Source organism: Phalacrocorax carbo, chromosome 2 (genome assembly GCF_963921805.1).
Source record: "Phalacrocorax carbo chromosome 2, bPhaCar2.1, whole genome shotgun sequence".
Classification (NCBI taxonomy): domain Eukaryota; kingdom Metazoa; phylum Chordata; class Aves; order Suliformes; family Phalacrocoracidae; genus Phalacrocorax; species Phalacrocorax carbo.
In genome coordinates, this window is record NC_087514.1 from 78,482,999 (window position 1) to 78,495,199 (window position 12,201).

Genomic DNA, 12,201 nt, shown 5'->3' on the forward strand with positions numbered 1-12,201 from the left:
AACTTTCCGAAAAATTTTGAAAAGAATGTGTTAAGAGACCAATTAAGAAAATAAGTGTTTAATACGTTTTAAACAACTTAATGTTTACTATCCATTAATATGATCAAATTCTGTGTTCCAGAAGAGCAACAAAAGTGATAATACAAAGGGGTTGTTTAAAAAAAGCTGTGCATTAACAGCCTTTCTTCATAATGTCTTAATTTTTCAGGTTAAAACACCAAAACCTGCTTTCATGTATGCTAGTCAAAATTAAAATCCATGTCAGTTATATTATTCTGAATTTGTAATTTTCTTAACTGGAGCAATTTCTCAGATTCTATATAATGTAAATAGAGGCAGCTCTATCACATACGTATTTTACACAGCACCTGAGATAAAGTAGTCTGACAAATCTAGTTATTTATTTATTATAAATTTATAGAAGTTAAAAATAATTCACCATTTATTTCAAATATTCTTTCATCTTTACAAGTTGTTTTGCCTTTTTTTTTTTTATTGGACAAGTTAATTTGAATTACAATCTTAGAAATTACATTTTTAAAGCAGTATTGGAAGACTTTTGAGGCAGTTCATTTTCACTTGTGAGGGGAAATACTTTTTCCTTAGCCTGATTCTTAGAATTGATCAAGTTTTCTTGGTGAATAGAAACATAGTATATGGCCTGAATATCTTAGAAATCGAGCCTGAATTTAACAATCTGAGTAACAAGTGAAAAAAGACTTCCTTGCTGCATATCTTTGACAGGTAAATGTAGGCAGAAAATGTCTACAATGATAAAGAGTTATTAAACAATTTCTGATAAAAACATGTTTATTGAAATAATTTTCATTATTATATTGCCAATTTGTGAGTAGGAAACCATTTCTGGTTTTTTTATATAATGTAACAAATATAGGTATAGAATGCCTATATATACCTATAAATATAGGTATACCCGTGAAGGTAATGCCTAATAAAGGTAAAACTAGGCATATGTTACATATAAACATAATGCCTGTAAAGGTAAATGTGGGTTTACCTATAAATTTAGTTATATTTATTGCTCTACATTTAGAAATGGCCATTTTGCATACGGGCATACCTCTGTGAAGTCCAGAATGCTTACTTTCAGGTTTTGCCATAGACGGATAAATCTGAGCTCTGCAGAAGGAAACTGTGACCAAGTTTCTGTTCATTTCTATTGTAGCATCTTGTATGCTGATATCGTGGGATTCACTCGCCTGGCCAGTGACTGCTCGCCAGGGGAATTAGTGCACATGCTGAATGAGCTGTTTGGCAAGTTTGATCAGATTGCAAAGGTGGGTTTCTACTGGGCTGCTACAGTTAGTTTAAATTAGTTAGTCATCTTTAAAATATTTTTTCTTCTTGATGGACTCTTCTACCTTTGAACAGCATTTCTGAAGCTTTGGCGGGAAGGTGAGACTAGAAACATGCGGAGAAAAGATCTGGCTCTGGTCTGAGTGTAACTGTGTTCCTGCTAGCGTGACAATCTGTGAAACGCAAGGTAGCTCTCTCTAATAGGACCAATAAAGACAGCTCATGGAGCCCTATAAAGCTTAATGGAAGGTGAACAGCCCTTTAAATAGATATTTCACAATAACAAGGATAAAGAAACTCAAGATAGAAAACTGGTACAGTCAGTTTTCTGATCTCTGGAAAAGCATTTAAGAGACTGGAGGACAAGGGAGACAGCATTGATGGAAGCAATTTTAATTACTGACCGCAGCCACTTGGTTACTCAAGAAAAGATCAAGATATAATCAGAATATTTTCTTCTGTTTATTTAGGTGTCATTGTTATGAGAATTACATCAAACTTCATGCTATGTGTGAAGGTGAAATCAGAAGCACTTAAACAGATAAAGACTTTCTGTGGTTTTTATTAGTTCAAAAACTTTTGTCCAGTACTGGTTAAAGAAATCTTTATAGTGCCTTAGAATTAAAAAAATAGAAATAAGATTATGACTGCTAGCTACAGGAAGTATTGCATAGTACATCTTCAGAGATGTAAATGTAGAAGGCTAGGTCTTTTGATTTGACATTTCAAACACAAAGACTCTCTTTAGTTTGAGTATGTGATACTCTGGCTCAGTTCTTTAATCTAAGGTGTGAACAACACTGCAGATACATGTTTTGCAGTGAACTTACTTCCTGGTTTTGCCCATTAAGAACCATAACAGATGGAGGAATCATCCGTACAAAACTCTCTGACCACACTTCTTTTTAGCCAGCCAAATCCTTCTCTACTGAAACAAGCTTAAGTAGAATGATTTTGCTAATATCATTTAACTCAGTCATTGTAACAGTAACCATTTATGTAATTCTAGTTGAAAGTGACCATCTCACTTTGTTTTGTCCTCCAGGAAAATGAATGTATGAGAATTAAAATCCTAGGTGACTGCTATTACTGTGTTTCTGGACTACCTATATCTCTTCAAAATCATGCCAAGAATTGTGTGAAAATGGGACTGGACATGTGTGAAGCCATTAAGTAAGTGCTGAACTTTTTGTTAAATATTCAACAACAAAAATTCTGTCTCTTTTCTATCAGTAGCTGTGCTGCTGGTTGAAACATTCAGACCTGCGGTAGTCAGTGTGTTTCTCTACAAGGTCCAGCATGCTAATCTTGATCTCAGCCTCAGCAAAGAAATGTTCTAAGATGTTGGGTTGTGCCAGGCTATCTCATCACTACACCAGAAAGAAGATTAAGGGCCAGGAGCATTGCTCATATGAAGAAAGGCTGAGAGAGCTGAGTAGCAAAGTAAACAATTTCCTTATTCTGTGAGGTGTATGTGTGGTGTGCACCTCATCATTAAATTAATAGTTACATGGAACAGTGTTGTCTCAGTGGTTAACTGAACAGGCATACAAAATGGAATCCTCTAATCCTTAAATACTACCCTCATATGTGTGTAACTGTAGTCACAAGAGGGTTTCGGCTTTCAGTTCCCTGGTCTTGTGATTCAATCCAGGATAATTATTGTATGGATAGGCTGATTGATGCAAATTTGGTTCTTTTCCTTTTAAGGTATTCATGGAATAGGTGTGGTATTGTTGGAAACTGGGATTTTTACCTCCTCGCTTTAAGGATCTTCTGTAAAACTAACCTTAGTACAGGAATCAGGTTGCTGCATTTTCTAAAATGTTTTTACTTCATCCAGATATGGTTGTACCAAACACTGTGTCCAAATAAATCTGTTTTTTTAAATGGTACTTAGAGCACTTCTCCTTGCCAAGCATTAAGATCTACAGATTTGGTTTTTTCCTCAGTTGCTTTCAGTGGATGCTTTATCTTTTTCATTTAGATATACTAGAATGTTATTACAGTTAAACCAATTGCTTCTCTAGCATATTAGGAACTAAAGCTGACATTGCTTCAGTAGAGCAGTAGGTAAAAGTAGGTAAAAGAGTTTGGACTCCCCCCGTTTTGGAGGTTGGCTTAAAAATCAGGCTGATGGAAAAAACAATGTTAAGCTCAAGCCATAAATTGCCCTTCACGAGGAACTGAAATTATAATTTTACACAACGCAATGCAGTGCTTCACTTGAGCTCAGAGAGCAATCTGTCAGCTCCTCACACTTCAAAACTTCCCAATTGTCTTTGAAATAGCTTTCTGTTCAAGCTGCTATCTAGTATGTTCATTGTTAATGCCGGATAGTAAGGTCCTCCTTGGTAAGACCAGCCTTACAGAATAGAAAATTATCTTTTAGTTGTATAGTACATTCTGATTTGACTTTATTACTGTAGTCAGAATTCACAGCGCTCCCATAAAGAGATGATTATCACAGTCTGTTTACATCTCTGTAAGAAGTGAGGAATCTGTATCCCATGTTTTGAAATGCTTTCGAAGTATTATGTCAAGTGTTGCAGCCTACAGGTGAATAGAAATTCCCGATTATTAATCAACTCCGTATTTTGCTAGATACAAAGTAAAATAATCTTTTTTTTTAGGTATGAGTTCCATACCTAAAATTTTAAACTCATTTTAAAATAAGTTCCTTTTTTTTTTTTTAGGTATGAGGTTTTTATTAGGTGTGAGGTCTGATCCAAAAAGGAACTATGTTCTTAAAGCTGGTAGTTTGCAGGAAACTAAGTGCTCAAGGCTGACTGAATGTATTAATGTGTGTAAGACAGTACTAGGTGAGTCTTTGAGACGTTAGTCCAGAATTACCAACGAATAAAGCTCCGATAAACACAGTAGATGCTTTCCTAATGACCTGAACCCTAGGTTGTGTGGAGTAAAGTTGCTACAACTACATGCAAGCTAACCATGCCTGTGAAAAACATAGAATCCTTATAAACTCAAATTTCAGGCTGCAATAGGAAGAATACAGGCTTGATGAGTATTTTGACTGCCCACCCAGGATGGGCACACTGACTGTGGTGTGCTGAGGGAAACCGGAGAGACTGTGGGAGCAGAAAGTGAAACAATAGTGGGAATTTTCAGACATGTGTAGGTAAGGCAAGTGTCCTATGGGGACGTCGCAGGCTACATTCTGAGGCGCACTCGGAACCTGCATCGTCATAGCTATTTTTCAGGGAGCAAAGGAGAGAAGAAGGAGTAGACCTTAATTTGGTCCAGGGTAACACTTCTAATTTAAAATCTTCTAACTTAAAATCTTAATTCGTGACACAGAAGGCAAGATTCAGTTCTGGAACATATTCTACTTGCTGCCCTCCTTAACTCCTGAGAGCTTATTATAAAGGAGACTTTGTGGTTTGTTCTCCAGAATATGGCAGGGCAGCCTTTGGACAAACACTCCTAGAGGATAAATGTTCCTCCTCCACTTTGTCCAGTTTTGTAAAATGTTGTTTTTTTAAACAACTGCTAAGCTTGTATCATATTCCTTCTGCAGAGTAAAGTGGTGTTTGTCATTTGCCAACCGCTTACAAAAGTCATCTACAAGCAGTTCATTTTCAGGTGTGTCAGCTACAAGAGAGCAGTGTAAAAGGTGAACTGAAACGAGATCAATAAACACTGGATAGAGACTGAGGGAATTAAAAAACTTCTCCACTCTTTTTAATAACTTCTAAACACAGTTCAACAAAATGCTTTCAGTCATGCTCCTGTTATTTTCATTTCTCAGAAAACGAACACTTGAGAACTACTGCTTACACATAGGATTTACCATATTGAATTAAGCCTAAGTTCTATGTTCCCTTTTAAAAAAAGAAGAGAAACAGACTAGTTTAATTCTGTAATTCAGAAGTTACAGAGCTGATGATTCTCATCATTGAGACTGAAGAAATTGCTAAAACTATGAACCTGACTCATATACGGGAGCCACTTGGGTTTCTTATTCTGTAGCTGTTCTTTCCATCAATACCCAGAATTCCCCCAAGATAACTGTATCTACGTGTTCCTTTTTACTGATTAGGTTTTGGTCCACATGAGTTGGGGCTTAAATACATAAATCCAGTTAAGTTACGATCTTCGCATTTCTTAGAACTGTATTAGCCTGTAGACATCTGAATTAATTCTATAAATCTTTACATATGTTATTAGGTACCCATATGACATATGTCTGAAAACGTTCTGGTTGTTTGACCGTGGTCATCCACCTGTGATTCAGAAGAGCCTCTTCTGGAAAGATAAATGCCTATCTTATGTGTAGGGCTCTTCTGAGATTTGGGTTGGGGTGAACAGATACTTCAACTCTGTCTGAAGTCACTGGAGAGGTCAAAGATTTAGATGTGGACAGTGAGGGTCGCCTCTCATTCTTTGTATAATGATCTAGTGGGTACAGTGTTCACCAACCATGTGGAAGGCTGTTGAGCCTGTGTTCTCCGCAGGCTGAATGGCACTGAGCCCATATCCCCAAAAAGTGTACAAGCCACCAGGCTGTAGAAAATATGAGGTGCTGTGGTTTTCACCTTTTCTCTCAGAGCAGAACCATTTGCAAGCAGGCAAGAGTGCAACAGTGATGGGACCTGACAGAAGCCAGATATGAGAAGGTCTCCAACACATATATTAGGGTCTTCAGATAGAAGAGCACATAACAGTAGTTCCGGATCTCCAAAATATATTTGTTGGACTGTCGTTGCATTAAAAGCCATACCAAAGGCTGCCTGTAGTACAAAAATAGCCCCTGGGTTCTACCATAAGACCAAATATTTCCACTGCTTAGTTCAGCCCTCCCAACTAGTTTCAAATAGGTATAAAAGAAGGGACTTCAGACATGGACTTGAGAATTACTATTTACTGCAAATAGTTGCAGATATAGGTAATAGTACAGGTAATATATGAAAGTGATCCTAGCATTAAAAGAATGGAGGCAATGCTAAAAAGAAATAAATGTTATCACTGTTGTTACTGCAAATTTGACCAGTAAATTAAAAGAAAGCAAAGGCCCTATTTTGTATATTAACACAGATTTTCTTCTCAACTACAGGAAAGTGAGAGATGCAACTGGAGTCGATATTAATATGCGCGTAGGAGTGCACTCTGGGAATGTGCTTTGTGGTGTTATTGGGCTACAGAAGTGGCAGTACGACGTGTGGTCACACGATGTTACTCTGGCAAATCACATGGAAGCTGGAGGAGTCCCAGGGTAAGAGGCTTCTCTGTTAACCTTTGGACACATGGCTTTTTGTACCGTGGAGAAATGCATAGGTACCATGTCTTCAGCCACCAGCCTTCATGGAGAAGCTTGAAATAATGCTTAGTCCTGTCTTTAAAAAAAAAAAAACAACCAACCAGTCACACAGTATTTCCTGTGATTTAAAAAGAATTTTCTTTGTGGCTGGAAATGTTTAGATTTATGCCCATTACAACTTCTAAGAATGAGATTAAAGGGGACTGTAAATAAAGTGAGCAGCGTATAAAAAGTATATCCCAAAGCTAGTAAAAAAGGTTGATCAGGTTCAAATCATGCTTTTGATCGGTATTTGTGATTCTGTCATTCTTTTAAAATATAATTTCAGCCGTGTTCACATCACCTCAGTCACCTTGGCACATTTGAATGGAGCTTACAAAGTGGAAGATGGGGATGGAGATGTGAGGGACCCATATCTGAAAGAGCATAATGTTAAGACTTACTTTGTAATCAATCCTAAGGTTAGTAGTACTTTTATTTTGTGGCCAGTCATAGTTATTTTTGAGCAGGACCACTGATCTCTTTATTGAGTAATTCACTACCATACAATATTGATCAGGGCTATTATTGATGCCTACAAATATATAATGTTTGCATTGCAAATCCTTCCCGCTCTTCAGAAATAAGTCTCTGATATTTCCCAGCAATATCATTAAGAATTGCAGGTTCTTAGCATCTTTCCATTTTTAAGTTCCTAAGCATGCAGATATGTGGTACCAGATGGTGCATTATTGCTTCAAAAGGTACTGAACACGAAGGCTGATACCACCTTTTATTCTCTGTCAACCAGGGGGAGAAGCGAAGCCCTCAGCACCACATTAGACCTCGACATACTCTTGATGGAGCCAAAATGAGAGCTTCTGTCCGCATGACCCGGTACCTGGAATCTTGGGGAGCAGCCAAGCCGTTTGCACACTTGCACCACAGGGACAGCATGACCACTGAAAACGGCAAGATTAGCACAACAGTAGGGGCCTACTTATGTCGTTTTATACAATTTAGCAATACGTGAAAGGAAAAAGGTGCTCACTGCTAAATACATGGTTATTTCTGATAGAAGAAGCTACATGCGTTTGTACAGGGTATAAACCCAGTGAAGTTGCTGGGACCTTTTCCAGTGGCATGTAAGCTTTGGATTAGACTCTAAGGAGTCACGTCTTGCTATAAGTGCATCTCTGAGTTATGAGGAGTCCAACGTACTTACTGAAATACACAGTTTACCCTCTGAGCTTCAGCCCCAGTCACAGCATGTAGAGTGGCTGCTGTTCACCTTGTGGAAAGACATTTTGAACATAAAGCCAGAGAGCAGCACCCTTGGAGGGAACACTTTTGACAGAGACATTCTGTGAGATTTATTGGCTATTTAGCCACATTCTCCATTTGGAACACAGCCAAACCTGGAGCAAAGGTTGTGAAGTTAGAATATCCCTGTGGTACCTGGAGTGGAATTTGTTAGAAGAGTTCTCTGGGAACCAAATCCAAACTCACTGTAACATCTACCTTTTGAAGGTGCACTAACCACTCAGCTGTGGTCGATGGCCTGAGTTTCACAGTGCTCTAGTGCAATGTTGCTTCTCTTACATTGTACAGAAAAGGTTTCTTTTTAATTTTGCTAACAGTATTTTACTGCTGTCAGTAAGATGCTGTCAGTGCACAGCTTTTACACTGCAGTGTGTTCTACTTCTAAAAAGTAGAATTTTTGTAAAAATTTACAAATGTAAAGGTAAATTCTAATAGTTTTCAATATTGGCATTCAGTTTTATTCCTGTTGCATATGAGAACATAGGATCAAGCCACCTGACCTGTCCCGTTCAATAAATACAGTACATCAGAATGAATGTGGATTGCGATGTGTTCATTACAGAAAGTACCCAGCCATCACTATTAATCACAAAATAAATGTGACTGTGATGGCTGCTGTTGCTTATCAATAAGAAAAAATGACCACAGCCTGTATTTGGCTACTCAGGTCTGGTTTTTTAGAAAACACTTAACATCAGTTTTTGCTGAAGCTGGCAGGAGTTTGGGCTACATTAAAACAGTGGTGACTTTGAAGCAGTGACTTTCTAGTAAAGCAAAGCATTCTTGGATTCAGACTGTTGTATTGGTTCTTTAGTGTTTATAATGATAGATCAGTTTGTCTCCAGGTCACTCCCATCTTCACTCTTGGCTGGATTTTTCTTTTAGACATTTTTAATCTAATGCTAAAAGTATTTGTACTGAAAACTTTTCTCCTTATTTGACCCCATTTTCAACACTATTTTTAAAGCAACTTAAAGTTCTCAAAGTCGATTGTAGTTCATAGGTATTTTCTTTTTTTTTTTAGGATGTTCCCATGGGGCAATATCATTTTCAGCGTTGCAGAGAGAGGTAAATTAATTTTTAAAAAATCACTTATTCATCTAAAGTCCATATAAATACATATACATTCATATGCAGTTATATGTATATAAGGCTTGCTTTCAAATATTGAGGGCCATTTCTGACCCAAACTATTTTTTCAGCTGATATCTCTTACATAGAGAAGGGCTATGGAAGCAGATTTGGCAGACACGTTCCTTATGAATTGCAAATACGCTTCCTGCTAACAAATAGCATTATTCTGAATTAGTATAAGTATGTTGATGGGCTACTCTTCCTTTCTCCTAACAACCCAATTACTTTATCAGTGGGGAGAAAATTACACACGGAAAAGTTGAAAGGAGGCACAGAGGGGTAAGAAAAGGGAAGCTAGAAAGAGCTGTTAATGATTTGTGTTACAACAGCTAATAAGGTACTAAGAGAGACATTTCATATATTTTGTTAATTACTTTGTATTTACATTGTGTTTTATTATTTCGAAGTCTGTAGTATATTGGCAGTAGGAAACATTCAAAAAGTATTTTGTGGTCTTCCTGTAGCGCTCTTGCTGCACAAAATGTTTGCAAAATCACAGTAGGTTTAAGTTCTCATTCTCCTGCTTGGTACTTCAGTGACCAGGGCAAGATGGTAAGAAACGGAAACAGGGTTGAACTGATCTCTTCTTTAAAAACACCCAGAATTTCTAAATCAAGGAAAGAGTGACATCTGTTTCAAAAACAGGCTTAGCACTGTCATAAACCTGGAATGGTTAATTTTTATTTTAATGACCTGATAACACTTCAGATAATGTCTTTCTTGCACAATTACAAGTAACATCACAAATAGCATAAAGTTTTTTTAAAGAAATATGTAAAAATTTTTATTTTTATTGTCTTTGGATGTGCAAACAACTCATTCTGTCTGTTCCCTCCCCATCTCTCTGCTTGGTAAATGTCTCCTCAACAAATCACAGGTTACTGCAGAGCTATGCAATTACCTAAAATGTTGCTAAATTCCAGAAAATGAAAAAATTTTGTCTGCATATGCATAATATTAATAAAAACAGTCTCTGATTGTAAAAATTAGTATTTACATTTGGACAGTATGTCAAAAGGACTTCTGTCGGCCTTATGGTAAAAAGAAAGATTGTGGTATTTGCAAATAATGCAATTCTTTAAGATTCTGAGACATTCTTGCTTTTGTGCTTCTAAATTCCATTCCAGAATAGGTCCAAAATGTACAAATGTTACTGTGTGTCTTGATACCGTATTATAGAAGGAGGTTCTGGAAACCATTACTGGACTCTAAGTCCATAGTGAGGGAGAAAATTAGGATTCTAGTTAAGCTAGTTCATCATTCCCACAGGAGAGAGCTGAAATGATAATAATCACTTTGAAAATCCGTATTTTATTAGAATATCAAAATGTGGGTTTTGAAGCCTCACTACAGGCTTCTGTTTGCGGCAATCTTAGCTCTTATCTAGTTACATGATAGTCTTATGTCGTTAGGGATCTGCCAAGAGGATTAAGTGTGATTAGATAATGAGTCCTCATCTGTCTAGTTATTTCTTCTAGGCAAATTGTTTCATATGTGAAAAATACGTTGTAAACATTTTTGCCTAAATTCTGTAACATTGGATAGGCATGAAATCAGTTGGGTTGTTTAAAGTTACTGTAAGTACACAAATATAGTTTCTGTGTGAATGTGAATCCTGCAACAGGTTATCAGTTTTGGGGAAATAACCCAAAAACTTGATGTTGAAGAAAATCCATGTTACCTTTGACAGAGTTCAGTTTGTAGGTTAAGAAAATTTTGGTAAACAAGGAGTCATATTTCAGACCTCACTGTTATCTTCGTTCAAAACAGTGTTATTAGGTTAACATTGGATTGAAGTTTCCAAGAGGCAGAGACATAATCTGGCAATATTTGAAATATTCCATTTTTGAGGAGAGCGCAACTGCTGAAGGACTGGTGATGTTTGCAGTAACATGTGTTACATGTTACATGTAATAGGTGCAAAGGCACCTATTCTGATGATCCTCTGTTGGGTTCATGCTGAATTCAGTGAAAAGATCCTTTTTCTCATTGCAGTTGTGTTATAAGTTATAAATAGAGAAATATGTCCTATGTTTGAAACTACCCTCAGACTTGGTGCTCCATTTTCTTACTAAAAATAATAAAATATTTCCAAGAAAAGAAGAGTCAGCAGGCTTTCGGTAGAGAATACTTATGCCTCAGTACACCAGCACATTATTGCTCATCATACAATTCTGACAAGGATTTTTAAAAGTAACTACAAGAAACAGGAATGTTTTATGAATTTTTCATATTTTTTCCAGTTCTTTTTCATGAATTCATAACACTGTGGAACGATTTCCTTCAACCAGAATTTCTTGAACTATCTTGGTTATGGAGAGTTTATGGAACTCTCTTTGGTTATGTTTTCTTGTGTGTGTTTTTTAAGTGCTCCCTAGCAGCTAAAGTCTAAAATTTTGCGTGTGCGATTCTGTAGCTTATGCTGGTTTTGTTAGGAGCTTATTATGATGCTTAGTGTGCCTGAAGCCTATAGCCGCTATTGCAGCATAAATGTTAAAAAATTATTATCCACACAAGTTTGTGCCAGCTATCACCCCATTGTTTAAAGTTAATTTTTATTAACAATATAGTGATTGTCCACAGTAACTTCCCACATTTTTCATTTCAGAACAAAATCACAGAAAAGAAGGTTTGAGGAGGAACTAAATGAGAGGATGATCCAGGCCATTGATGGAATCAATGCTCAAAAGTATGTTTTTATCCTCTGTTGTCTCCTTCCTTCAATGTTCACATAAATCTGCAGCAGAGGGTAGTGTTTACTATTTCTCGCTCCCACATGCACACAGAAGTCTGAAAAGAGTAAAGGTGTCACTAATACTATCATAGGAAGCTCCACACATTGTGAAGATAGGCTGTACAGTAACATTTTCTACTATATGGGATAAGAGAGCGCCTGTGAATCATGGTGTGACAGCGGTTTGGACTTGTCGTGGTCTTCATGGCAAAGGGATTTTTGCTCTGTAACTGTTTGTATCTGTACACTCATAGCCGTAACTACAGAATTATCTCATCTGAGAGCAGAGAAGTAAGATATAAGAAATAGCTGGCTTGGGAATCAGAATGACATGAAAATTTATGCTTCACAATTGTCACAGAAATATCTCTTCAGAATTAGAAACTTTCCCTAAAATCATAGTTCAATATCTCTTTGTTTCAACTGGTTGGTTGAT

The 12,201-nt window shown here is 36.9% G+C and overlaps 1 protein-coding gene across 4 annotated transcripts in view; it reads left to right on the top strand.

The window, feature by feature from the left end:
- Positions 1-12,201, top strand: part of ADCY2 (adenylate cyclase 2) — a 218,695-nt gene that overhangs the window by 137,867 nt on the left and 68,627 nt on the right. For all 4 annotated transcript variants that reach the window (XM_064443349.1, XM_064443348.1, XM_064443351.1 and 1 more), the window contains 7 exons: positions 1,187-1,298; positions 2,363-2,490; positions 6,392-6,550; positions 6,924-7,056; positions 7,386-7,562; positions 8,922-8,965; positions 11,640-11,720. In XM_064443349.1, coding sequence (XP_064299419.1) covers positions 1,187-1,298; positions 2,363-2,490; positions 6,392-6,550; positions 6,924-7,056; positions 7,386-7,562; positions 8,922-8,965; positions 11,640-11,720 — 834 coding nt within the window. The remainder of the gene's footprint in view (positions 1-1,186; positions 1,299-2,362; positions 2,491-6,391; positions 6,551-6,923; positions 7,057-7,385; positions 7,563-8,921; positions 8,966-11,639; positions 11,721-12,201) is intronic.